At 59.5% G+C, this 26406-nt stretch overlaps 1 protein-coding gene across 3 annotated transcripts in view; it reads right to left on the bottom strand.

Moving 5' to 3' along the window:
* OTOF (otoferlin) overlaps window positions 1-26406 on the bottom strand; it is a gene marked incomplete at both ends in the record, with an annotated part of 92951 nt that overhangs the window by 2302 nt on the left and 64243 nt on the right. For 2 of the 3 annotated variants that reach the window (XM_080814466.1, XM_080814467.1), the window contains 35 exons: window positions 15-193; window positions 308-549; window positions 693-791; window positions 2186-2274; window positions 2664-2806; window positions 3527-3687; window positions 4291-4461; window positions 4578-4705; window positions 5219-5356; window positions 5707-5841; window positions 5967-6103; window positions 6977-7043; window positions 8961-9092; window positions 9511-9540; window positions 10864-10934; window positions 11490-11652; window positions 11768-11929; window positions 12432-12551; window positions 12741-12902; window positions 13610-13744; window positions 14100-14224; window positions 14321-14510; window positions 14826-14978; window positions 15257-15373; window positions 15522-15612; window positions 15738-15838; window positions 16444-16564; window positions 16686-16866; window positions 17378-17486; window positions 17932-18155; window positions 19517-19703; window positions 20389-20575; window positions 20912-21071; window positions 23590-23674; window positions 24068-24130. In XM_080814466.1, the coding sequence (XP_080670592.1) occupies window positions 15-193; window positions 308-549; window positions 693-791; window positions 2186-2274; window positions 2664-2806; window positions 3527-3687; window positions 4291-4461; window positions 4578-4705; window positions 5219-5356; window positions 5707-5841; window positions 5967-6103; window positions 6977-7043; window positions 8961-9092; window positions 9511-9540; window positions 10864-10934; window positions 11490-11652; window positions 11768-11929; window positions 12432-12551; window positions 12741-12902; window positions 13610-13744; window positions 14100-14224; window positions 14321-14510; window positions 14826-14978; window positions 15257-15373; window positions 15522-15612; window positions 15738-15838; window positions 16444-16564; window positions 16686-16866; window positions 17378-17486; window positions 17932-18155; window positions 19517-19703; window positions 20389-20575; window positions 20912-21071; window positions 23590-23674; window positions 24068-24130 (4758 nt within the window). Of the gene's footprint in view, window positions 1-14; window positions 194-307; window positions 550-692; window positions 792-2185; window positions 2275-2663; window positions 2807-3526; window positions 3688-4290; window positions 4462-4577; window positions 4706-5218; window positions 5357-5706; window positions 5842-5966; window positions 6104-6976; window positions 7044-8960; window positions 9093-9510; window positions 9541-10863; window positions 10995-11489; window positions 11653-11767; window positions 11930-12431; window positions 12552-12740; window positions 12903-13609; window positions 13745-14099; window positions 14225-14320; window positions 14511-14825; window positions 14979-15256; window positions 15374-15521; window positions 15613-15737; window positions 15839-16443; window positions 16565-16685; window positions 16867-17377; window positions 17487-17931; window positions 18156-19516; window positions 19704-20388; window positions 20576-20911; window positions 21072-23589; window positions 23675-24067; window positions 24131-26406 lie in introns of all 3 variants that reach the window. The other variant, XM_080814465.1, reaches the window with a different exon arrangement.

Genomic DNA, 26406 nt, shown 5'->3' with positions numbered 1-26406 from the left:
ACAGTGGTCCGCACCGTGAGCTCGAACTCATCATTCTCATTGCGGGCCAGGAGGGGCCACCAGCCTTTGACTCGCTTCTGCTTGAAGATGGAAACCAGGGGCACGTCCACCTCCCCCGTGGCCATCTCCATGGTGCACTGCTTGGCCGTCTTCGCACCCCGGGGAAACCGGTTTAGGTCCAGCTCGATGGCCCCTACGGCAGCCTCAGAGTCAGCTCCGATGGGCCAGATCGGGTTGACCCTCCCCAGGGTGGGCTCCCCTGCCTCAGCCTCCCCCTCCCCACCCACTCCGTTCCCCAGCCCTGCACCCAGGAAGTCATCCGCGGAGAAGTGGTCGGCGTCCCAGATCTGTAGGGTGAGCCTTGCGGGGATCTTGTACTCTGTCTCATCCCAGGAGAACATGGACTCCTTCTTGGAGATGACGATCTTTTCCTCAGCAGCCAGGTAGTCGAAGGGGAACAGGTAGCGCCAGTTGAAGTTGCCCTCGCCGGTGAGGGAGTGATAGTGGACATCCGTGTCCTGCTTGTCCTCCTGCTGGCCCTTCAGCCACCTGCCCGGTGTCATCGGCTTCAGACCTGTGGCCACCCACAGGGAGCCCCCTCTCTCTCCTCCTTTCTCCCAGGAAGATGGGCTCACCCAGCCCAGCGTGCCTCCCAACCCATCTCCACCCCAGCCAGGGACCCTCTCACCCACCCCCGCACAAAAATGTCGCTGGATTTCTCCCCAGTGAAGAAGTCGTCATCCTCCAGGACCACCTCGTCTGTGTTCCACACGATGACCCGGAGCTCGTACCTGGGCAGGGGAGAGGCTGGCTTGCAGTCCGGGGCTGCAGGCTGCCCCAGGGTCGTGGATTTAGGTGGGGCAGGTAACCGAGGGGAGTCATGGGGACTCAGGGTGAGCATGGGGTCTGGGCCACGTTGGGGTGGAGAAAGCTGATTCAGGGAAGGGGGCAAGGAGGGGGAGTGGAGAGGACAGGGAGTCGTGGGGCCACCCCCTAGAGAGAGAGTCCCCAGCCAGCATGACCACCAGCCACCAGACCTCTAGGGGAAGCCTGTCTGGCCAGCCCGCCAGGGCCGAGAGCACTTTGGCGCACACTCCTTGACGGAGGCTGGCCCAGGGCCAGGAGGGGCAGGGGCCGCTGCTGGGGCTCCTGAGCATGATCCCGGTCTCCAGAGGCCAGAAGACATCCATTTCTAACACAAATGCATATTTAAGCCCAGCAGCTGGCACTGGACACCCATGCAATCTGGTTTCCTTTATGTCCTTGTCCCCACAGAGGATTTTTTCCCCTTGAAGTATAATTGTCATTGCAAATTGGTGGTTACATTTCAGCCATTAGGAGGGAGGTTGAGTCATCCCCTCCACGTCACTTGGAGTGTGGCTCTGCCTGGAGTTACGTCATACCTTGACTGTAAGTCCCGGGTGGCACAGTGGGGTGACGTGTCCCCTAGTGGCCGGCCCAGGAACAGCACCCTCGTGACCTCTCACCTGGAGGCTATTCCAGGCAGAATTTGCTCTATAACTGGCAGGACCCAGTGCAAAATGGAAATGTGGGACCCCTTTTAAAAAATTAAGAATTTAAATATCGCCATCTTGAAATAAGCATGGGGCCCCTCTGAGTGCGGGGCCTGTGCTACTTCCCCACCCCTGCAGTTGGCCCTGGTTCCGGGCACCCAGGATGTCAGAACTGGCAGCAACTCCATCCTGCCATTTTACAGATGGCAAAACTGAGGACCAGGCAGGCAACATGACCTGGCCAGGGTCAAGTGGGAGAGGCAGGCAGTTTGGTCTCCCTCCTGCATATCTCCTCAGCGGGGGTTTTAAAGCAGAGCTTAGTGACAGCCTGGAGTGGGGACAGACACACAGAGCAGGCTCTGGGGTAGTGGTCGCTGTGAGGATGGCAGTCCACTGGAGGGCGCCAGCGAGGGCGCATGGCCTCTCGGACTCTGGGACTGCACCCAGGGGTGTGGCTCTGCCCTGGCCAAGAGGGCCCACCCAGGGCCAGCCCCACTGAGGGCTCCAGGGGTTGCTGTGTTCCCCCTCCCCCACCAGGCCCCAGGAGAAGCACCACTGACTAAGGTGATGTGGGTGATCCGAGCCTGGGGTCCCTACAGGAGGGAAGGCTGTGGAGGGGTGGAGAGGGGTGAGGACGGGAAGGAAGTAGGTGCTGGGCTGCAGAAGCTCACTTCTTGGGCTTCCGGGGGGAGATGTCCAGAGGTGTCCCGGGGGCCGGCATGTCCATGGGGAACATGTCCACCCACAGCTCCAGGCGGCCCTGCAGAGGAGGGGGCGTGGCTAATCTCCCCACTGATTCCCCCCTGTCCAGGAAGGCCAGCTCTCTCCTCTGCCGCGCCCCCCACCCCCACCCCGCAACCTGTGTTCCCTCAGGACCCAGTTCCTCCATTTTCATCCTGGGATGCGGGAATTCCTACGACATCACCGATAGCCAATCCCAGCTTCTAGGGGAGATGGTCCGGGCTGCCCCGGAGCCCATGTGATTCTCACTCAAAGCAAACATTCCCGGCCCTGGAGTCGCTGTGAGTGGCCACGGTGGGGCCAGATTTTTGGGGATGTGGTGACCAGTATGAGGATTCTACGGACTCCGGTTGGGACTCCCCGATCCTAGATACCAAAGAACCTCAGATCTTGGCCCGCAAGGGTCACCTGCTCGATGCCTGGCTTGTCAGGGTTGAGCAGCGGCCGAGTCTCCACGTGTTCGGGCACCAGGCGGCAGCCCACACGGGGGATGTCCTCCCAGTGCCTCAGGGCACACAGCGCCACGTGCTCCTCTGTGGGTTTCCTCTGACCTGTGGGTGCGGGTGGGTCGGCTGCGCACACGGCCTCAGCAGAACAAGAAACCTGTGCTGGGCTAGATTCAGGGGCACAGAGAGGCCCCGGAACCATCACCCGGCCATCTTGTCTCCTTTTTATTGTTGGGGAAACTGAGGCACAGGGGAAGAACTGGCTTGCCCAAGGTCTCAGCTGCCTCTTAAGGCCTAGGGAGTCCTGTGTTCTGGGGTTTGCTCTGGCTGGGAAAGCTGACCAGAGACTCTTCCTGGGCTGTGAGGGTGGGAAGGGCAGGAATCCACTTCCCGGCCCAGCACCCCGAAGGTGGCCAGCAATATTTCTTCAGCACACATGGCTCCCTATTCTCTGGGAGGTGCCACATGGGCAAAGGAGGGGCTCGGAGTCAGATCTGAGCCCACACCTCACTCTGCTTCTGAAGACCATGTGACCTCGGGCAGGTCACTGTAACACTTTGGGCTTTAGTGTCCTCATCTGCAGAATGGGGAGAACCTTCCTGCCCGGCAGGAACTCTGAGAGGGAGAGAGAAGACAAGTGGGCAGGTGCTATGCAGGATGGAAGGGCAGAGGCTGGGCAGACAGGAGTGGGACTCTAGGCTGACAGGCAGAGGCTCTAAGGAGACCCCAGTCTAGGCTTCAAGGTCCTGCCACAGGGAAGTGTGGGTTCCTCTTGGCCTCTGACTGCCCTCCCCCCACCCGTGGCTGTGTCCAGAGCCCCGTTACCATTCTCATCCTCGATCTCAGAGGGCCCAGTGAAGACACGGTTGGACACCTTCACTCTCCCGGGGGGCCCAAAGTGGGGGCCGTCCACTTTGCCCTCCTTGCAGAGGCGGGTCAGGATCTGGCTGGGCTTCATGGGGTCCCGCCAGATATTGTAGCCATGTCTGTGGGAGGGGACACACGGGCTTCGTGGGGGCTCAGGGTGTGGCTGGGCCCATCCCCAGGTGGTAACGGGCTCCAGCCAGTTCTCTTAAGGTGGCTGCTGCCCCTTGTCAGCAAGTGGGCCCCACCTGAGACACCAGGGCTGCTGGAGGCTGATGCCTCTGACCCCAGGCTCCACCCTTGCTCGCATGGTGTCCCAAGGATGGGCTTTCAGCCTCCCCCAACACAGCCCAACCCATTCCCCAACTGTGCCCTCTGCTCTGGTACTTCGAAGACTCCTAGGAGGACCCTGATAACCAGAGAGCTGAGGGATGTGACCAGAGTCACACAGCCTGTCAGTGGCAGAGGCTGGCCAGTCCCCAGTGGACTCTGCGGGGCAGTGCCTCCTCTCCTCCCAGCCTGGGGTTCTCTCCTTGCCCTGTTTCCTCTGTCCGGAATCCTCTGGCTCTCTCCTTGTCTTAGAATCTGTGGTCTGCCCAGAGCCTGTAGGGAAGCCGTCCTGGCCTGGGACAGAAACCATTCTAGAGCCACCTGCCCAAATCACAATCTCTGATCTTGTCTTCAGTGTCAAGGCCAGCACGTGTGCCCAGCCCCGCCCCACGCACATGGAGTAGGTCTGGGCGATGCCGCAGGTGGCACGGTGCTTGCTGTAGAAGCGGTTCTCCAGGTCGATCTTCGTTTCCCCAATGAGGTCGTCTGTGCCTACCAGATCCCAATCGTACACGGCCACCGTCAGCATGGATTCCATGGGGAAGGAGGCCTCGATGTCGAAGGACCTGGCGGGGTGGGGGTTGGAAGAGCTGAAGGTTAGGGGTGGGGTAGGGTGGGTGGGGGTGGGGCTGGGGAAGCCGGGGTGAGGTGGGGGGGGCACGTGGGACACAAGGAGCCTTACTTTCCAAAGACAGGGTTGAGCTGCTTGGAGATATAGTTCTCCTTGTCCCGGATATCTGTCTTGCCCAGCCGGATGGCGATGTAGGGGTCGGCTTTGCCATTGATGTCTGCGGGGTGCAGGTCCGTGGCCTGGGATGGGGGAGGGGTGCTCCTGAGCAGCCTCCCCACACACCCTGCTCATCTCCCAGTGCCCTCACCCCCTCCCTGATGGTCTCATGATGGCAAAGGGTGGGAGTGCTGGACCAGAGACAGGAGCCTTGCCGTGTGATCCTGGGCAAGTCACTGCCTGTCTCAGGTCTTGGCTTCCTCCCCCATAAACGGTGGGAACTAGGGGCACCTGGATGGCTCAGTCTGTTAAGTGTCTCCCCTTGGCTCAGGTCATGATCCCATGGAGCCCTGTGTCCGGCTCTCTGCTCAGCGGGGATTCAGCTTCTCCCTCTCCCTCTGCCCCCACCCCCACTCATTCTCTCTCTCTCTCTCAAATAAATAAATAAAATCCTAAAAAAAGGAAAGAGGTGGCAACTAAATCAGATGACCTTTCTGGTGTCTCCCAGCTGGGGTGGTCACTTAGCAGCTACTCAAGCTCCCCCTGGACGGAGGGACTTGGGAGACAATGGGGAGAGGATCTGAGGGGAGTCTTACCCTGACCACATAGACTCGGACCAGCACATTGATGGGGTCATTGCTGGGGATGCCCTGGAACATGCCGTAGGTGGGGTCGTAGCCGGCTTCCCGGGATATGTCCTCCGGGAGTGGCACTTTGTACACGCACAGGGAGCCCTGGGGCAAGGCAGGGGCGTCAGGGTGCAGTTCCCACAGGCACAGGGTGGCATTCAAAACTGCACTGAGGGTCTGCACCCTACTGCTCTGGGCCTTAACCCTTTAGCTGCTGGATCGGAGGGAAGTTCGGGGTTCTGGAGGGAGTGCCCAGGGCAATGTTGGGGGTGGGACATTCTTCTTCTTCTTTTTTTTAATCAGCATAGAAATACTTTCATACTTTGCCAGTCAGTGTAGCTGAGAGTTCCACCTGATGGTCAGCCCCGGGCTCGGGGTTTGGGGAGCGGATAAGAGCTGGCCGGGGAGGGGGGCGGCTCAGGGTTCAGGGCCTGGGCGCACGTCCTTCGCCTGACCTTGAACCGGCCCACGATGCGCTCCTCCTCAGTGGAACCATCCTCGTCGTCTCCCGTCTTGCCCCGCAGCAGGTTGAAAGTATGCAGCCAGTCCTCAAAGTTGTCAAACTCGGACTCCAGTTCCTTGGGGTACACCTGAGCCGGGCCGGGCCGCCGGTGGGACAAGGCGTGACCAAGTGGCCTCTGGCTTGCCCCATCTGCCACGTCCTGCCCCAGGCAGGACCCCACAGCCCTGCCTCGGTCTGCTCCCCGAGCCTCACCTTGAGCTCATCAATCTTGGGTTTCTTCTTCTCAGGGGCCTCAGAGCCCTGGCCGGCGCCGGGGCTCTGGCTTCTCTTTTTCTTCTCTTCCTTTACTGCCTTTGCCTTCTCCCTGGCCTTCATCGGCCCCTTCAGGCCTGGCCAGAACCGGAAAAGGAGGCCCTGGTCAGTTTGGGGCAGAACTGACGGAGCGGGAAGTTCTGGGTGAGAGACTCAGACCCGCTGCTAATTTACTTTGCTGATGTATTTGACCTCTCAGGGCTCTGTGTACTCATCTGTAAACCGCAGACAATACCTCCCGGCATGCCTGCCTCACACGGGTGCAGGGCACCCAGAAAGCCATGCTGGGACCTTGTACAGACTGCTGTCATGCCCTCTGGCAGAGGACAGCAGGGAAGGAGCAGGGGTCTTGAGTCAGGAGGCCTGAGTAGCACAGCAAGGGACCAGCTCACTCTCTTCTCTGGCCCCAAGCTACCTGTTTGTCACATTAAGAGGACGGATCTCTATCAGCATTTCCCAAACTACATTCAGGGGAACACCAGCTGTCGATGTTGTTGGAATGTTTTAGAAGAAAGGGTACATTATGGTCAGATACCTTGGGGAAATATTTTATATTGTATCTTCCACTTAGAGACTTACTATAATATCTGTATATTAAGTCCTGCACCGAAAGACCTGTTTAATCCGTTTAACCAAAGAATGCTCTTTTCCCTCTGGAATACCCATTAACAGTGTTCCATGGAAAGGTCTGGAGCTCTGAGCTCCCTTCCAGCTCTGATGTCCTGTGGCTCTAAGTGTCTGCTCAGCACAGTGGCTGCTGAACGGGTTCGAGCACAGGCCACCCTAGATGAGGGCCTACGCCTGCTCCTGGTGCCCAGGCTGGTGGCTTGTGTCTGCTGCAGCTGTGTGGGCCTCTGGGAGGGGAAAGAGAAGCCACTGGTGTGGTGGGTGGGGGAGCCGGCCCTTGGGGGAACAGGAGGGGAGGGAGAGACCCACCGTCCCAGGCTTACCCTCAGTGTTGTCTACCTCCTCCTTCTCCTCCAAGTCAATGCCTGAGGCCTCTTGCTGTCGAAGTTGCTGCCGAAAGAAAGAGGAGGGAAGGTGGGCTCCCTGGCGAGGGGTCTTTTGACCCCACGCTGTGGTCTCAGACCAGTCTTAAATACTTAGAAACAGAAAAGTTTTTGGTGTACCTGAGTGGATCAGTCAGTTAGGTGTCTGTCTTCAGCTTAGGTCAGGATCTCGGGGTCCTGGGATTGAGCCCTGTGTCTGACTCCCTGCTCCCCGCCCAGTGGGGGCCTGCTTCTTCCTCTGCCCTGCCCCCTCCTGGCTTGTGATCTCTTTCTCAAATAAATAAATAACATCTTTAAAATGAGAAACAGGAACAGTTTCCCACTGGGTTTCAAGCTCATCACATGCTCTGTGTAAGTGGGTTAAAAAAAAGTTTACGATGTGTACAATAGGACTATAGTCAGGAGTTTATGATTCTTGGCATTGTGTATCATCTAAAAATAAAATGCCCTTTAATGTTGATTCTTAGTGTTATTATTATTTTTTTGATGTAGAAAAGTATAACTGAATCAGAAAATGTGTTTTACGTGCCTTCCTACAGTCCACCCCACCTGCTGGAAAACGAAATCACGAGGTTTCAACCAAGGCGCTCCCTGGTGGCAGCCTGTGCAAATTACAGGAGTAGAAACAAGGAGACCACAGATCGCCCCTTGGAGCTCCAGCCTGGCCTGCTTGAATCCAGGAGGTGATGGTGGAAGAAGGTACCGCTAGGTGACCCCCAGTGATCTGCCCTCCTGCCGTTCAGAAGTTTTTCTGGACACACAGGCATGTAGCCAGGGATTACATTTCCCAGCCTCCCTTGCAGCTAGGTGTGGCTACAGGGACTAGATTCCGGAAAACGTGAATGAAAGGGATATGTGCAAACTCCGGGTTGGGCTCTTAAGAGGAAAGGAGTGTGCTTCCTCTTCTTCTCTTTACCTCTTCCTGTGCTCTGGTATTAGGACCCGAGGGTGAGCCATCTCTAACCACACAGATGCGGGGGCTTTGCGGTTGCTGCCATTATGTCCCCCTACCAGCCTAACGCCACTCTTGGAGACATTATGGGAGAAAGAAAGAAGCTTCTGTCTTCTTCACACCAATCTAACCCGCTACAGCAGCTTAGCCGACTAACCTAACAGTGGACAGTCAACCCCACACACAGCCTGGGTCATAGAAATGGCCTGGGGAGAGAGGGTGGCTGGATCAGCTCAGGTCCTACCAAGGAAGCACACCACAGGCACATGTCCCTCCTGGCTGGCTGGTCAGTCAGGGAGTGCCCTGAGCTGGGTAGGCGGGGTGGAGAGAAACAAAGGAGGAAGAGGAGAGATGCACTTTCTGGACCGTGCAATCAGCCTTGGCAGCCAGAAGCTGCGTGCACACAGTGGTGGAAGAACATTCCACAGCCACAGTGACGGAGATGTGGAGAGCAAAGCAGTATGAACGGATGCAAGTCCTAACGGATGCAAACTATTGCTCCCTTTTGGCCTCTGAGCACACGTTTCTCCTCTTCCTCAAAGGTCACCTTCCCCGTGAAGCCTCCTCTGACTCCCCCAGGCACTGATCTGCCTTTGTCATCACCCTGTACTGTATCAGCCGACATGTCCATGAGGGCTCCTTAGGCGAAGTATGGACTTTGGCTCCCATAGTAGCTAGGATGGTGTCTGATTCATCATATATACTGGGGAAATGTTTGTGGTATACATGAGAGAAGACAAGGGAAAACCTAGCCAGGAAGGTAGGCCGACCGCCATCTTGGAAAAGGCGGGTCCTGAGCTAGTACATCAAGGATGTGAGACAAGTCTGTTCCAAGCTCGTGTTAATGCAGTGTGAGAACTGGCTCTAGTGGGGATGGGTAAGAAGCTGGCTAGGAGGGGATGATGTGGACTTGGGATCAGGTCCCACAGCCCTATTCTTCCTTGGCTCCCCAACCCAGGCCCAAGGCCTTACCTCCTTCATGGTATCAATGGAGGCAAAGTACTTGGACCACCAGTCCAGCATGCTCTCGTCCGGCTCCTCTTCCTCTGGCTCTTCTGAGCTGCCCTTCTTCTTCTTTTTCTTCTTCTCCTTCTCCTCGTCAGCCTGGAGGGTTGGCCGTGTCCAGAGTCCTGCCTACAGCTCTGCTCCCTGGCCATTCATTCTCTGAGCCCCGGACCACCCAAGGGTCCCCTATCCCTTCTATTTACTTCTGGGAAGCCCTAGACTCCGTGAGGCTCCTGGGGACCACCACTGTCAAAGGGGCTGGGCTTGGAGGAGGATACCAGGACCCAGAGAGGATCATGACTTCCCAATTCTAGCCGCTGGCCAAGGCAATCCTGGCACTCGGGGGCTTTGCTGCCTGAACAGTTCTCTCTCTCTACTTCTGTGGCAGGATGTGCTGGTCCTGAGCATCCAGGGGCTGGGGAGAGGCCCAGTCCCAGATGTGGGGCCCCTTGGCCTGATGCCCTATACCATTGTAGGGTTCTCTCTCCCCAAAGTCCCCAGATGGCCCCACACTCACCACATCCACCTTGATGACGGCATCTGAAGTCTGCAGAAGGGAACCAAGGAGATGGGGACAGAATTAGCCATCAGGGGCCTGACTGGCAGGCAGGTGCCCCATCAGAAGAGAGGAGAAGGATGAGAGCTGAGAGCGGGCTCACTGTGTGAGCCTTTGTGCTCTGTGGGCTCAGCCCTGACAAGGGTATGCTGTCTGGTGAGCCTGCGAAAGGCCTGCTTCACAGATGTTTCTACCCAAATCTTTGAGGGTGCTGGTCCTCCGCCCTGGCTGCGTGTTGGGCCCACAGGGACCTCACACAAACCATCCGTGCCAGGTCTCTGCTGAGTCCAAAGGTGGGGATGGGGCACCTGCATGGTTGTGACTTCCTAGATGTCTCCTACGGGCATTTGGGCTTGGACAGGGAGGCTGACCCATATGCAGTGGGAGTTCGGTCATGTTGGCTAGACAAGGTCAACTCCAGCTCTACTCGCCCCACTCACCAGGGCAAGAGCCTTACAAATGCAGCAGATGCGCGTACAACCGCACAGTTGTGAAAACACCCCACCAGAGCCCAGGGCCTGGGTGGTGATGGGGAAGCTCAGGTTCATGCTGGCCTCCATGTCACTGATGATCTGAAATGACGGGGCTCTCTCCCGGCCCCAGAAGGAGCCCTCAGGGAGGAGTTCCGGGAGGATGGGAGCTGAGGGAGCACGGGATCTTCAGGCACAGCCCTGGAGCAGAGAGCTTTCCGGGCAGTGCCCCCCTGCCCTGAGAACCGTGCCCACTGCTAACTCAGCCGGCTGCCTGGGACCCTCTGGCGTCAAGGACCTTCCCTGAGCCCAGGAAAGGTCATTCAGACCAAGCTCAGATCTCAGAAGCTAGGAAGTGCCCAGGCTGTGTGAGGGACTTGAGGTCAGGAATGGGGTGGAGAGGATGCGGTCAGGAGGAAGCCCACATCTGGCCTCCCAGGGCCTCCTTCCCACCTGCCCTTGAAGACACCCTGTCTGCATCTAAACCCCAGATGACAGGGTTCCCTCTGGCAGACAAATGGCCCCAGTCCCCCTAACTGAGAGGAATAAGGAGCTTCCACCTGGAAATCCTTGCCCAGCTCGGGCCAAGGGAGGGTGGCCAGGATGGAAAACCAGGATGGTTACTGTCTCTCTGTCTCTCATCCACGCACATCCCGTGCCCGTCACGTGCACACGCTCACGCACACTGCGGCCCACGCGGAGTGGACGGTCTTGCTTTTCAGGACGGAGCGAGGAGGGACTGCTCGCACGCGTAGCCGATAGCCCTCGACCACGAGTGCCATGGCTGGTCCTGAGAAGCGTCACCCGGGCCCCGCTAGCGTGGGACTGACCCCGCGTGCCTTACCGCGTCCAGCTTCACCATGGTCTCCAGCTTCTTGACGGTCACCTCTGGCTCCATGTTCACCACGACCTCCCCTGTGGGGTGAGAGGAGGGGGCCCCGTTGCACAGCACACGGCCATCCCGGAGGAGCCTGACTGGACAGAGACATGGCCAGACAGGCAGACAGACAGGGAGGAACAGGGATGACAGGGAGAGTCAGAGGCGGCTGGAAGGCCCAGAGGTCTGAAGCCGATTCTGGAGCATTCTGAGGCTAGAGGGAGGGACAGGGCAGTTGAGAGAGAAAAGACAGGCCTAAGGAGAGGGAGAACGTGAGCCAGAGAGAAGGGTGAGCTGCTCTGGGGGGAAACAGCGGAGGCTGGGCCGGGAGGGAGGCTGGAAGGGAGGCCGGAGTCTCATCCGTAAACCAGCAGAGGAAGCCGCCTGCCCTTAGGCCCTTGAAGAGCGTGTCTGGCTCTGGCCCTCTCTGGCTCTCGAGTGATGGTCAGCCAAAGGTAGCCTGACCCCCAGAGGGAGCCGCACCCCTGCACCCACCGCCCTCTCGGGGATATCTGGCATAGCCTGGACAGTGGGCAGGAGCTCTTCCCCGGGGCCGAGTGGAGCCAGGCCTGGGCTTGGGGACATGGCCGTACCCGTGGTGTTCCAGCTGGGGGCCGAGCGGTCTGGGGGTCTGTAGATGAAGCGCCGGAGAGAGCTGACGGCGTGGGAGCCCACCAGGGTATAGCGGCCGAAGGCCCGGCAGTCCACCACCCGGATGTTCAGGGGTGGGTGCAGCAGCTCGTTCTCTGGGAGGTCCTGGGGCAGGGTTGAGCAAGGGCAGCCTGGGCTCAGGGGGTGCCTGGAGCGGCTGCCCCCAGCCACACTGGCCGCACCGCGCTTGGCCTGGCTCTGCCCCGGGGCCTGCACCCACCACTTCAAACCACTTGACGAGGGTGTTGAAGTTGGGGTTCTTCTTGTAATTGTGGATCAGGGACGACTGTACCCCCTTCCCTGCACACTCGATGTCTACCCGTGGCCGGTCCACCTGGGCCAGGTTCACCCGCTTCAGGTCTCGAAGGCCCCAGAAGAGCACCTGGGTGGGTGGATAGGGGAGGCCCGCGGTCAGTGGGGCCGGTGGAGGGTGGGCTGGGCTACCTGAGGAGGAGCTAGGCGGGGGGTAGGGGGGTGTGGAGGAGGGGGCAATAAGTCAGGAGGGGCAGGGCCGGGAGAGCTGATGAGAGGCCGGCATCTGCAAGGGGCTCTGGGGTGTGGGCGGGCATGGGGGTACAGACGGGAGGGCAGGGGAAGGTCTTGGAATGACGCAGTGTGGCTCAGTGCGGACTGAAAGGGAAAGCGCCTGGCTCGGCCGCTGGCTCTGGGTGTGACTTCGGATGAGTCACTTCCCTTCCGAGGCCCCCAGTCTCCTTGTCTGAAAAATGAGGAGTGGCCTGAGGTTGCCGAAGACCTCTGGATGCCCACGGTGTGATGTGTGCACATGAGCCTTGATGGGAAGACAATGAAAGGGGCAAGGAAGCCAGCACGGCAGGGCCTGTCCGGGGCAGGGCCCGGAGGACACCCACGGAGCCCTCACGAACCTCGATTCGGTATTTGCTGAGCACAGGCCGGATGCCCATGGGCACAGGCATTATGGGACCGCGGTCCATGTCCATGGGGCCGTTGATGGGTGGCAGGTCCGCCTTCCCTGCTGGCCCAATCTGGGGAACGGGAGCCAGAGTGTCACGCTCTCCTTTCCCGTGGGTTAGTTGTCAGGGGCTATGGGGAGACAGGGAAGGCCGAGGCCCCAGGCCCCCAAGAACCACGCCCTAGCTGGGGTCAAACTGGCCTCCCAGCAGGATGGGGAGGAGAGCAGCCTCCGACCCCCGGCCCCGGCCCTACAGCCCCACCTGCAGCAGCTCGAAGGCAGCCAGCAGGTCTCCGGCCGTGGCGTTGCCGCGGTAGATCTGGTAGTACTCAAGCTGTGGTGGGAAGCGGGGTGGGCAGTACCCCTCGTCCGCCATCTTCACCAGGGGCTTGGCGAAGGTCCGGCCCATGAAGTCGGCTTTGCCCTGGTATGACGAATAACCAAGGTGGCCTCCCAGCCCTTGAGATCACAGTGCATGTTCACACCTGGGGTCTCCTTCAGTCCTCACCATAGCCCCGGGAGCTAAGGGGCAGGTGTGATCACTCCATTTTACAGTTGGGGACAACTGAGGCTTGGGCCCCGCCACAGACTTGCTCAGGGCTGTGCCGGCAGCAAATGGCGGATGTAGGACTCAGGGCTAGCCACAAGATCTTCCAGAGTCCAGAGCACTCAGGATATCTGGGTAGCTGGAGGGGTGGGTTCCCAGCACTGTAGGGGGTCATGACCTCCATCCTTTCCTTCTCCCGCTCAGAGCTCCCATGGAGAGCTGTGAGGCTGTCACGGACTGTGGGAGGTATGGGCAGGGGGCTGAGGGGCCCAGGGGTGTGGGGAGGCTGATAATAGCAGGAAGTGATGGCCTATGTCCCGATGACTCTGGGCCTGAGCTGGGTCTGCCGGTGGCGGGAGTGGGGAGGGGGACACTTGGCCCAGCTCCTTCCAGAGATCCCAGAGGCTCCTGGCATTGGGAAGGGGACAGGCTGCAGTGACAGGGAAGGAGACATCTGGGTCTGCTGGAGGGGCTGGTAAGCAGCCCCCCACTCCCAGCTTCCCAGCAGGCACCCTGGCTGAGGAGCTTGGGGGCTGGGCGGGAGGAGGTGTGGAGTACTCCCTGGTGCCCAAGTCCGCCCATACCATGGTGTCCTGGTCGTAGATCTCGATGACAATGATGGGGGGGTCATCCCGCAACTCCTGGGCTTCACCGTACAGCTCCAGGTTGTCGAACACCAGCATCTGGTCCCAGGTGGGGCACAGGGTCTCATTCAGGACCTGCAGTGCGGGGCGGGGGAAGGTGGTGTGTGGGTAGGTCCGCGAGCAGGAGTCACCCCAAGTCACAGCGGCTTCCGGAGACTCCAGAGACAAGAGTGTCATGCCTCCTGGTTCTGCCCGAAAGCTTCAAATGAAGGCGAACGTGAGGTTGGCTCCTGGGCCCCCCACACCCACCCATCTTCCCTTTCTCCTTTGTTGAAACTAACCACAGTTAAAGCCTTTACCAGGGTGGTGGGGGCCTGTAGCTATCCACATGGCTGTCCCCTAAGGATGTGGGTTGCTGGCCAGTCTGTCTTCTGGTTCCCCCACACTCAGGAGCCTTCCAGGACTCCTCCCTCCTCCCGTGGGCCCTCACCTCCGTGCACTGACTCTGGTTGATGAAGAAGACGCGGGCAAAGGGGTCCGAGAGGCCGCTGCTGTCCGCTGCAAAGAGGCTGCGAGCCTGGTACATGTGGACTCGGAGCTGGAAGGCCTGCTTCTCTGTGGGGAGAGCAGGCTGAGGCTCCCCGTACCCGGAGGCCCCTCCAGCGCCCTCCCGGAGTGAGGGCTGACAGACGGCTGTGTCCCCTCACTCACTGGTGTAGACCAGGCTGATGGGTGGGAAGGAGTGCAGGCCCAGGCCCTGGGTGGCCTTGACCTCCTCGAAGCCGCAGGGCAGGCCGCACAGGAAGTCTCTGCGCTGCTTGCTGAGGCCCAGCCACAGGTAGAGCTCCAACTTGGCCTGCACTGTCCAGCCGGCTGAGCCGAAGCCCCTTTTGCCAGGCAGCTGGGGGTAGGGGTGCATCAGCCCATGGGGAGAGGAAGGGGCAAGGGCCTGGGCTGGGCTGCCCCTGCCCCTCCACAGCCCTCCCACTGGGCTGGGGCACGCGAGGGAGGAAAGCCGAGGAGGATGGTCCCATAGAAGCTGTCTGGCCCCCTCCCCCTCTTCCTACTCTCTCCCCCCACCCTTCTCCGAGCACCTGCTACTTGAGGGCTCCACCCCTTCAGGCCGGGAGGTTGAGCCTTGGAAGAAGCCAGATGCAAACCCCGACCCCCAGCCCCGCCCCACCCCACCCCCAAGTCTCATTCCCGTTTTTGGCACCTTGAGGAAGAGCGTCTTGACCTTGGCACAGTCCTTGCCCAGCTCCTCCTCGACCACGGAGAAGAGCAGGTCCTTGGAGGGCACCCGGGCGTAGGCCACGCGCTTGTTGTTGCTCAACATCCAGATGAAGACATCGGGTATGCTGTGCTGGGGCTGGGGCCAGGTGGGGCGGGGCCGCTCAGCGAGGGCGTGGCCAGGGCCAGCGCGGGCCCCGCTGACCCTCCGGGCCTCTGCTGGAGGCGCCCCGCCTGGGCCTGCCCAGGGAAGGGCCCCAGGGCTGGGTCTTCCCTCACCTCCCACAAGACAGGAGGAAGGGTTCATTCGCCTCTGTCCCCCAAGGTCTGTCAGAGCCAGGGCGTGGTGGGGGGAGCCTCTAGCTGGTGCTAGGGCAAGCCCCTCCCCACACCAGTCACTCGGGTCTGGGGGCACACCTCGTCTGCCAGGAAGCGCAGCTTCTGCAGGAAATTCTGACAGAGCCTCAGCTTGTCCCGCACCGTGTGTCTCTTCACCTGTGCCCGCAGAGTCTTGGCCTGCTGTCCCATGCTCTCCTGCAGGGGGGCGGGGTGCGTGGGAGAGGGGTGAGGCGGTGCCATGCAACTGAGAGGGCTGGCCTGGCGGCTGTGACCTCAGAGACAGATGTCCCCCCCACCTCGGGCACCCTCCCCTGATGCCCTGTGTGGTCCAGCATGTCCTCACCAGCTCCCGCATGCAGGACTTGAGGCGCTCCCGGTCCAGCCTGGTGCGGGAGGCGTGGCCCTGGTCTTTGTCAGCGAGGGACAGGAAGCGGCTGGGGGACCAGGGGAGCAGTGCTCAGCTCAGCGGAGCCCACCCCCAGCAGCAGGCCTGCACACACCTCCTTCCCTGCCCAGCCCCCCTGCTTCCAGCCCCTCTTGCCCCACCCCTTCTTCTCACTAGCAGCCACAGCTGAGCTCCTCCAGGACGCCCCGCAGACGGCGCTCGGGGTAGGACTTCTCTGTCTTGATCATCTCCTGCACGTCGTTTAGGCCTTCTTCCTGTGGGCCAGGAGGGAGGGTGCATGCTGTGCCCCAGCCCCCCAACCCCAGCTTCCCCAATGTCTCCCGTCATTCATCAGGGGAACGAAGGGCTAGCGACCTGGGACCCCTCACTAGAGCCAGGCCCCCTCCTCCCAGGTCCTGCCACCATACAGAAACCATGAATTCTCCAGGTTCTGTTTCTTCCAGAAGGAAGAAGCCACCTCTGGGCTGTGGGTCTGTGGTCCCGGTGGACTCGCTGGGGCTGGGCAGAAGTCAAGGCTAGATGGGGGTGGGTGCAGTGCCGGCCAGAGACAGAGGAGCTGGCCAGCCTCCTCCAGGGAACACCAGGACAGAATGGGCCAGGATTCCCAGACTCCACTTCAGGTAGCCCTCTCCCCCCCTGCCCCACTCCTGGGATATGGGAGCAGGGACAGGACCAGAGGTCGTGGTGGGGCTATTCCTGCAGTCCTCACCCCCAGCCCTCTACCCCCACCCCCCCATGGCAAGCTGCTGGGCAGACTTGCAGTTGTGTTGCAGGGGAAGCTTCTAAGCTGGTCAAGGCCCTCAGAAGCTCCTCCCGGCCCCCGGCTTTCCCCTCCTTGCCTCCCCACCCCGGCCCTGACCAGCTTGTCGGCAATGTGGTCCATGATGTTGGCATTGTAGAGGCGGCGGCGCTGGTCCGGCCACCAGCTCCTAATGTAGATGCAGGGCTTGCGGTCCAGGTAGGGCAGATGGAAGTAGTTCCTGGGGGTGGGGAGGAGGTGGGAGGTTGAGAACTGGGGCGCCGGGAAGGGGGAGACCAGCCCATGTGAGGACACAAGGCAGCAGGCAAGACCTCTCAGGACCCTCCATCCACCCGGCTCACCTGTCGGTGATCTGGGGCCGCATGGGTGGGGTGGAGGACACGGAGGCCAGGTCCCCACCCTCGTCAGCTTCGTCGTCACTTGAGTTCTGGATCAGATCAACTTCTTCCTCATCCCCAGGCTCCTTCCGAGGCTGAGGCCGCTGGGGCCGCGACAGGCCATCAACTTCGTTCCCATAGTTACCTGGAGGCAGAAGGGGGCATGCGAGGGCCTAGAATCCTTTCCTTCTAGGTGCCCGCCCTCTGATCCGGGTGCTGCTTTGGGTTTGCAGGAGGGAAGTGGGGCACAGGGAGTGGGGAAGCTGCCTGGAGTCTGTACCGGCTCGGACACAAGAGAACACTAGCCACAGGAAGGAGCTCACAGCCTCCACCCTGGGCAAACCTCGATAGGAGCCCTGATGACCACCGAGCTCAAGGTCCAGCCTAGGACATGGCCTGGATTCCTACTTGCTCCCCTTTTGCCTCTGCATGTCCCATGCCATGTCCCAGACACAGCTTAGCCCTGTAGGGCCTTAGTGTGCACTAAGGAACCGCTGTGGGTGTGTGTGCACGCTCGTGTGAACACTGTGTGCTATGTGGGTGCCTGAGCACACGCAAAGGAAAGTGGTTAAAGTTTCCCTCCCTCCAGGCTCATGGTGTGGTTATCACCCAGCAGCCCCCAGGCCTGAAGACCCCACTGTGAGCCCAGCACTCACCTATGGTGACCTCAAAGGTGATTGGCTTGTCTCCATTTTTCCGGTCGATCATTGAGGCCTCTAGGAAGGCTCCAAATAGAAAGAATTCTTCTGTTTTCCCTGTGCAGCTCTGTGGGGAAGGTGGTTCAAACCATCCTCAAACCTCAGCAGAGATGTTGGGCCTGGGGCCAGGCCTCCTCCTACGGTCTTACAGACAGGCCCTTTGGGTCACTGGGGGCAGACCCCCACCCTGCCGTGCAGCCAAGCAGCCCAGACCCTGAAGGCCTAAATCCTTTTGCCCTCCAGCCTGGGTATCCCCGGGCCAGGGACAACCATGGCCAGGAAGAGGGCAGAGAGGAGGCTCCCCCTTGGGACCTCCAGGCGGAGTGTAGGCACAGGCAGTGGGAGGGGGCAGGTCCCCACGGGGGGCGGAGTGTGGGTCCCTGCTTCCTGGGAAGGAGGCCCCGTCACGGGGTCTTGCCCTCTGAGGCAGACAGCGCACCGCGAGGCAGAGCGCAGTCCCAGGCTGCCAGAGCTGGGGGCTCTGGAGGACAGCCCAGTCCCCGGGTCCTCACCTCCGAGACGGGCGTGGCCTGTTCCACCTGCACCTCGGTGGAGCTGGTGAGCTCGGGGTTGGAGGTGTCCAGGATCTCCACGGCCAGGCCCAGCATGAGGCGGGCGCGGAACGACACGCCCTCACCCAGGCCCTCATTCAGGTCCTGGTGCTCGTCCAGCAGCGTGTAGTTGCGTGTGGAACCGTACATGTTCACCCAGGCCGGGCCCAGCGTGGGCAGGAAGCCTGTGGGCCGCGGGGAGAGGACAAGGGGCTCATGGGAGTGGTGGAACCTCTTTGGGGGGCTCCTGGTGGCTGAGCCGAGAACCCCATGCCTTGCTCGGCGAGACACTGGAGGTGGGAGAAAGCCTGTGGGCCAGCGAGTGGCCGACGGGGAGGCCTTAGGGCCGCTGCCATCTGCTGAGCGTGGGCAGCCCGGGACAGCCTCCTCGCTTACACGGAGCGCTCGCAGGTCAGGCTCCCTGCCTCCTGGTCCATGAAGCCCAGGCTGCCTACAACCTCTTTGAGGGACAGATGCTGGCTCCCCTCAAATTCCTCAGCCTGGTCTTCTGGCCCTTAACGGCCTGTGCGGACCGGTATCTCACCAGGTCCCCCCATCGCCCCCTCCCCATGCAGACCCCTCCCCTCCTCTCTGAAGACCCTCCCTCTGTCCGCCTGTGTAACGCCTTCTCCGTGAAGTGGGCCCAGATCCTAATCCCAGCTAACTTGTCCCGCTGCTGGCCTGTGCTGTCTCACGTGTAACTCAGGCCCGATTTGGCAGCATGTGCTGTTTTTTTGTTTTTTGTTATGCCTGGTTTAGAAAAGAATTTACGGCATTTAAAAAACTCAGGATATGCTGTACATGATATAAAATTCACCATTTAAAAATGTGCCTTGTGGTGGTTTTTCGGTATATTCACTCTGTTGTACGGGCATCACCTGATTCCATCGCCCCCCCCGCCCCCAAGAAACTCTGTACCTATTAGGGGTTAGGCCCCTGTCCCCCACCTCCAGCCCCAGCAAACACTAGTCTACTTTCTGTCTCTGTGGATTTGCCTATTCTGGACAGTTCGTATAAACGGAGTCAGAGAACATGTGGCCTTTTGTGCCTCTGGCTTTAGGTTTTGAGCCCGTGATGGCACATCGCCCTCTCTGGTCCCCTGTGAGCACCACGAGGCCGGGAGTAGGTGTTTCTCGTGCTCTACCTCCCTGAAGCCCAGAGCCTGGGTTCTAGAAAGAGTCAGTCCCACAAGCCGGTAGACAGTGCATGCATATGTGAAACGTGTGTGTACATACGTGTCATCATTATTTCCATTTCACAGATGGGAAAACAGGCTCAGAGATCACACAGTTACTAACCGTCAGGGCTCAGTTCAAATCCAGGCAGACTGGCTTAGGCAGGCTGTATGAGCTAACCTGAGCCATGACCTTCCCCTTTTCCTTTGAGGGGAAGGGGGACCAGGCTGTGGACCAAGCCCTCACCGTGCCTGGGGCCTTTCGGGAAGAGGTTGAGATGGTGGACGAGGTGTGCGGGGTGGGGGGGGGCAGGTCTCACTGACTCCGGCCCTTCAGTGCCCTCGCCCCTCACCCAGTCTCCGGCTGCTGACCTTTGTCTCCATCGTTGGAAATCTTGCGCAGGTCAATGAAGTGGGTGCCGATGGCCACGTCGTTGACCTTGTCCGAGTCCCGGATCTGCACCTTCATGCGCTTGCAGAGTGGGGGGAACAGGTCTGTAAAGACCACCTGCTCATTCCACAGGGGCTCATAGCTGCTTTTCTGCACTGAAGTCTTGCCCTGGAGGGAGGGAGTGAGGGTCAGGTTGTGTGTGTGTGTGTGTGTGTGTGTGCGCGCGCGCGCGTGTGTGCACACGTGTGCACATGGGGGTTACGTGTATATGTTACATGTGTGTACATATGTGCATTCATGTGGACTATGTGTATGTGTATACAGGTGTACATGTGTATATGTATGTGTGTGTATGGGTGGGGTATGTATATATATATAATTTTTAAATTAAATTCAACTTAGTTAACATGCAGCATATTGCTAGTTTCAGGGGTAGACTTTAGTGATTCATCAGTTGCATACAACACCCAGTGCTCACGTGTGTGTGTGCGCACGCGCGCGTGCATGCACACACACTCATGTTAGGCAGGCACTCTCCCCCATACCAGCCTCTCAGACTCTCCTCCCTTTCAGTGCTCCTGTCTGAGCTCTTGGTCTGCAAGACACAGAGGCAGGTAGGATCCCCTAAGACCTGTCCCTGGCTGAGAGGACCCCCAAGCCGGCGGCAGCTCCAGCCCCTCTCAGCGGGAGCTCCCCTCCCTTCTCCCTCTCCTCGAATGCACCTGGGGATCGAAGGTGCCCCCTGGCTTCTCATTCTGCCTCACATCCGCCTCCAGCCTCCCTCCTCCAATCACTCCGTACCTCTCATGCCTGTTACCCCAAACCCAGCCTCCTGCCTCCTGCACCCCAATACCTTCTGGCCAGCAAAGGAGACTTGCACATAGGGGTCGACCAGGTCCTTGTTCTCACCAATGAAAGCCTTCTTCACATTGGCCATGAGGCTGGTGTTCATACGGGGCAAGCCCTCTGCTCGGTAGATTTTCACGTAGAACCGGGCCCACTGGCGTTCAGGGGGCACCCCCTCGGGGAGCAGCAAGTTCCTGCCGGCACACAGAGCTAAGGCTTTCGTGGCCAGGCGTGGGCACCCCAGTCCTGCCCTGGCATCTGCCTACCCTGGTGTCTTGGACAATCTCCATGAAGTCCTGCCCTGCCCTGCCTCAGAGCTTCCTCTCCCGGGAGGAGAGTCTAGGGACCCCAAGGCCAGCCCTGCCCTTGGTCCTTCTTGGAAGAGCTGGTCTGTCTGGGAGTAGGCGGGGCAAGGGTAAGGGAGGGGGTTGCGGGGAGGGTCTGTGTGCCAAGTCCACCTCAGGGGCTCCTTGTGGGGGAAGGGAGGGCTGGGTCAGGTCTCCAGGGCTGGGGGCAGATGGGAGCCTCACCCCTCAATGTCATCGTCATCTGTCTCGTTGGCCTTGTGGGGTGTCTTGATGTTGTCCCCCTTGCCCACCACGGCGACGTCACACTTCACATAGCCCTTCAGCCCAGCGGAGATGTCGTCGGGGTCTGACAGGATGGCCCACTTGTGGTGGAACTGGTGCTCTGCAGGGGTGACGAGGGCAGACTGCACCTGCCATCCCAGGGCAGGCTTTCGGGGCTGAGGAGCCTTTTGGGCCCCGATCCCCAGAACAGCCGGGAGGAGACAGAGGCCCCCAGAGGGCGAACAGCTGGGGAAAGGTCCTGCATCCGGGTGTGCGGTGTGACTTTGAAGCGAGAACCCTTTAAACTGGTGTCTCTGCCCGCAGCCGTCCTGCCCCCACCCCTGCGGACAACCTGCACACAGTAGCTCCGCAGAACCCTCGGAGAGGCTCCCCCGCCCTCACTCCTCCTTTCAAACGTCTGCAGCTCGTGAGTGTGTGGGGTACAGACCCCAGACCTTAGTGGGGTCTGTGAGGCCTCCTGATTCCGCTCTGCCCGGCTCACTCCTCTCGTCCCACCCCGCCCCTGTGCTCCGGCTGGGTCCAGCTGCTGACTCCACTTGGAACCACCGGAGTCCCTGCCAAGGCCCTCCTGCCTTTAGGGCTGCTGCTCTTTGAGCTTGGAAGGGCCTCCTTCCTCTCCCCCACCCCTTCCAAACTTCTCAGACACCTGCCAGGGAAGGCTGGTCGGGCTGGGGCAGTGGCTAGTGCCCAGGAACTCCTCTATGATCTACCAGAGGGGGGTTGTGGCCTTAGATGACCCCCCTCTCCCCCCTTACCTCCAGTAGGGAGAATTAGTGAGTGAGCAGGGTCCTGCTGCTGCCTCTGATGGTGGAGACATGGTCCCGACAGGGTGAGGAGCAGGCCCCGGTCCCCGAGGAAACCCTCCCAGCTCCACAAGATATCGAACTACCAGAGACTCTCGGCGTCACCCACGAGTTCTGTGTCCCTGGCTAGCTTGCTTCCAGTGACGCCCTGGCTGGGTCAGCAACCAGGGGCTCATCAGGAGAGTCAGGCCAAACCAGAGACCATCTGATTGAAGACCTCAGTGCCCTAACGGAAGGGGCTGTGTGATCTCAGGTTCCCAGGAAGGGGACCAGGCCCAGGAACAGATTCAGAAGCAGCAGAAAATCTGGTGGTAGGTTAGCCCAGCGGAGAGCCTGGAATCTGGGTCCGCCTGGACCCGGGTTTACATGCGATTCCTTTTCCTGGACCAGCTGTGTAAGCTCGCTTGGCCTGCTTCCTTCTCGTGAGATGGAGTGATGGTGCCTGCAGGGGCTGGTAAGCGTTAGGCCTGGGGGCACGGCATGTGTGCTTCCTCAGTGGCGGTGGTCTCCTCTCCAGGACTCCACCGTCGAGAAGCCCAGGGGTCCACATCAGGCTCCTTGCTGTCTCTCCGAACCCCTGCTGCCAGTCTTGGGGGTGGGGGGCTCGGCCTGGGCTGGAACACCTGCTCTGGGATACCCGTGCGACTCCAGCCCACGGCCTGCAGCTGGGTCTGCTTCCCAGGAAGGGCCGGATCACTCTCTCCCCCCTCTCGAAGACACTCATGGTGGCTAGGGCCCCCCTCTGCTGAGGATGACAACGTGAGTGTGTGTGTGCGTGTGTGTGTGTGTGGGTGTGGCAGTGGGAAAGGTGCTGGCCTGGGAGTTGGGAGACCAGGTTCTACTCCCATGGGCCCTGGGCAAGTCTCTTCGTAACCCTGGGCCTCTTTGTCATACAGAGACACCTGACTAGTGTTTTGAGCTCTCTGGTGGCTTGAATGTCCTATGATTTTGTGGTGATTATGCGTACAATCCTGGCTTTGGATTCGATTCCCTAGTCTAAGTACAGAGTGTGCACCAGCCAAGTGTCTGTGAAGTCGAACCGTAAGAAATCATCGACTTGTTCAACCTAATAGTTTGGTGGCCCTTCCAAGCTACTTAACTTCTCTTGGCTTCATTTATCTCATCTGTACAATGGGGAGGAACCCCAGTGCCTCCGCCTCACTGTTCTGTGAGGGTCAAACGTGACGCCGGGTGAAATGGGATGGTCACTGTCAAAATGCCTGATGGAACCATTACTGCGTCCTGAGTGGTGGGTTCACTTCAGAGACGTGACGTGAGTCCCCCTTGGCCTGGCCTGGGCCTCACAAACCCTCTGGGAATTCCACTGGGGTTCCCTTGCCAGCCGCATCCAGGGTTGGCCCATGGGGACCCACATTGCTGCGAGTCAGCCGCAGCCCCACACGCCATTCTTGGGGGGCCTGGGGCCCTCGACGGACGGTTCGTGAACCCGGCCTCCCTCTGTGGAGGGAGTTGCCACACTCTGTGCCCTAGAGTCACGCAGCCTGATTTCTCCCCACACCATCTGGGTGACAGTGGAGCCCCAACACTTCTCTGAGCCCACGTCCCTCAAGTGTAAAAGGGGGTGAAACCCCCTACACCTTGCCAGGCTCCTGGGACTCCAACGGCCTGAGCACAGGTCATCAATGCCTCCGCGTGCAGACGTGATACCCATCCCTCCATGCCCTTGACGGCCTCACACTGAGTTTATAGTCCCAGCCAGACCAGGCCCAGGGACCACCAGGGTGGGAAGGATGGCTTGGGCCACCGTCGCTGAGCTGTGGCCACTGAAGCTGACCGGGTCGCACAGCTACTCACCAGGCTGAGAGTACACGGTTCCCACATCCATTTTGAAGGACCCCACTAGGGTGCCACTGCGCAGCAGGTTCTTGGAGTGGATCACCTTCCAGGCAGAACCACCAGTCCCCAGTCAGGCCAGGTAGGGCAGAGGCTTTCCATGGGGGAGGGGGTGGGGTGGTCTGACAGTGGCACCACCTGTCTTTCTGGGGAATGGAGCTATTCGGTGAAGCAGGAGGGCATTCAGTAGGGCAGGAATGGCTTGCTGAGGTTCAGCATTAACCCCTCTTGCCCTCATTTCTGCTGGCTGCCAGGCACGGGTGAGTAGGTTGCACACTGTGCAGAGACACCTGGTTAAACAGGCGAGAGGGGCCCAAACCAGCCCGTGCTGTACTTGCCAGCTGTGTGGCTGGACATGGGGCTGCCTTCTAATGGTTGGTCCATCCAGAGGGATGACCTTTTCAAGTCTACACCAAAGAGCAGCTTGAGCTACACTCACCGAGATCTTGATAATCTTGTCGAACATGACGTCAGGAGAAACGTGGAAGTCGAAGACGAAGTACTGGAAAGAGAAAAGACCCAAACCTGCCATCATTCAGCTAATAGCATCCAGCGACCTGGGACAGTGACAGGCCCCTCTCTCCTGCCAGTGCCTGTCTGCATCCCGGCCATCTCCCCTGAGCCCCGAAGGTCAGAGGAGTAGCAGTGGCAACTATCAGTCCCCCTGACTCTGTGGCAGGCGGGAGTCATGTGGCTTTGGGAAGCACATGGTCCGCTCTGTTTCCCAAGCTGTAAGATGGGGTATGACACCCGCCTCGGAGTCTTGTTATGAGGCTGGGTGAGACCGTACGAGACACCATAACGTATGGCGCCATTGTACAGGCAACACAGACATTGCCTTTAACCACGCTGCTCCAGGCCTGATGTGTCCCAGCTTCAGAGATGTTGAAGGTGCAAAGGACTTCATTTGCCAGAAATGGAAAATGCTCCGAGTGTGACCGGGCCCCTGGAGATGGGAGCTGCCGCTGTCCCCTGGCCCCATCTCTCCAGGCCTCGGTGTGCAGGTGCCAGGAACGAGGGCAGGGCACAGTCACACAAGGACCATGGCTTTGGTGAATTTGTGGACAGAGACAAGGAAGAAGTGTTGCCAACATGCTTAGGGCCAATGTCTGAGGAGAGCGTGTTCCCGGCTGCTGGAGACTCACACTGGAGCATTGTGGGTCAAAGTGCTGCCTTTAGGGTGACTGGGTGGCTCCATCAGTTAAACTTTTGCCTTCTGCTCAGGTCATAATCCTAGGGTTCTGGGATCGAGCCCCACATCGGGCTCCCTGCTCAGTGGGGAGCCTGCTTCTCCCTCTCCCTCTGCCCCTCCCTTCCCCTCTGCTTGTGTTCTCTCTTTCTCACTCTCTCTCTCTCAAAATAAACAAAATCTTTTTAAAAAGTGCTGTCTTTAGAGCAGACAGCTGGGCTCTTCCTGTTAGGCCAATCACTTCCTTCCCGGGCCTCAGTTTACCGCCCTGTGATGTGGGGACAACACTCGAGGCTGCCATGTTGAACTGCTCCAGGGGCACCATCCAAAGGGGTGTGGGAGGCATGGTGGTGAAGTCTGAGTGAGCTGACCCCGGTCAAGCGTTAAAGCCATAAGTGCACGTGGTCGGGGGCCCTATACATGGCAACTGCTGCATGTGGCCACGACGTGTCAGGTGGCACTGGTTGGGGGGCACCAAAGCTCTGGAGAGATGGGTGGAGATCTAGTCACGCAGGTGACATTTCAGCAGAGGGCACAGGGCACGTGTCAGGTAGGGCCGTGAGGGACGGGATGGCAGGAGGGGAGGGCAGCAGAGAGGCCCTCAGGGGAGGGGGCGTCAAGACAACAGAAAAAGCTGGGCAGTCCAGATAGAAGGGTGACAGGGACTTGTACTTGGGGACAGTGTGGTCCTTGATGACCCAGAGGGCGGTTTCTGTGGAGCTGGGGGTGGAGACTGGGGGGTACTTGGGAGGAGAGGCAGTGGGGACAGCTCACGGAGTTGGAGGGTGAGTGGGAGGTCAGGAAGGGGTGTGGCTAGAAGGGACGGACGGGGGACAGACGGGCAGAGAGACTCCTGGTTCCTGACCCTGAGCATATGCAGCTTTCCATCATTGGACTCAGAGAGAATACGCCTGAGTAGAACACCTTATAGGCAAAGAAGAGCCAAAGGAAAAGCAAAGGCAGAGTTGGGGGTTTTGAGTGGATGGGTGATGCCAGACCCTTTGGGAAGAAGGAAGAGAAGGATCCAGGGCCAGGGAGAGAGGTGGTTGCAGCAGAAGGAAGGCACCGGTGGCCAGGACCAGATGCAACCATGGAATGGGCTCTTGACCTGGACTTGACCGGTCAGGTTATAAGGGGAGGGCAATGGTTGTGAGCCTCCCTTCACAAGAAGACTGGTCTGGAGCCAGGCAGGAGGCAAAGGCCAGGCCAGCTGCCTCTGACTGCGTCCGCCCTGGGAGAGTGAGCTAGCTAAGTGAGAGCCAGAATTCTGCAGCCTCTGAGGTGTCTGTGGGCATATTCCTTGTGTGTCCTGAGCAGACGTCCCTTTTCTAACCACTTAGAAGTCTGCTAAGTCATGTTATTGTTCTCATCTCCCTCTATTGTGTTTAGTCGAGTCAAAGAAGGAAAGTTCCTGCTAACTCAGAGAATTAGCCAGAAGCAGCACAGCCCTGGGACCACAGGTATTTTTCAATGAAGAGGAACGTGGCACAGGACAAGAAGCAAAAGGAAAGCCCCACTTTGGGACCAGAGGAATCGTGGGAAGATAGTTTCAAGTGGTTGTTCTCAGTGAGGTAAATTCTAACCCCAGC

The sequence above is a fragment of the Martes martes genome (assembly GCF_963455335.1).
Source record: "Martes martes genome assembly, chromosome: 9".
In the NCBI taxonomy this organism is placed as follows: domain Eukaryota; kingdom Metazoa; phylum Chordata; class Mammalia; order Carnivora; family Mustelidae; genus Martes; species Martes martes.
Note: the sequence above shows the minus strand (reverse complement) of the source record. Positions and strands in the feature narration are given on the sequence as shown.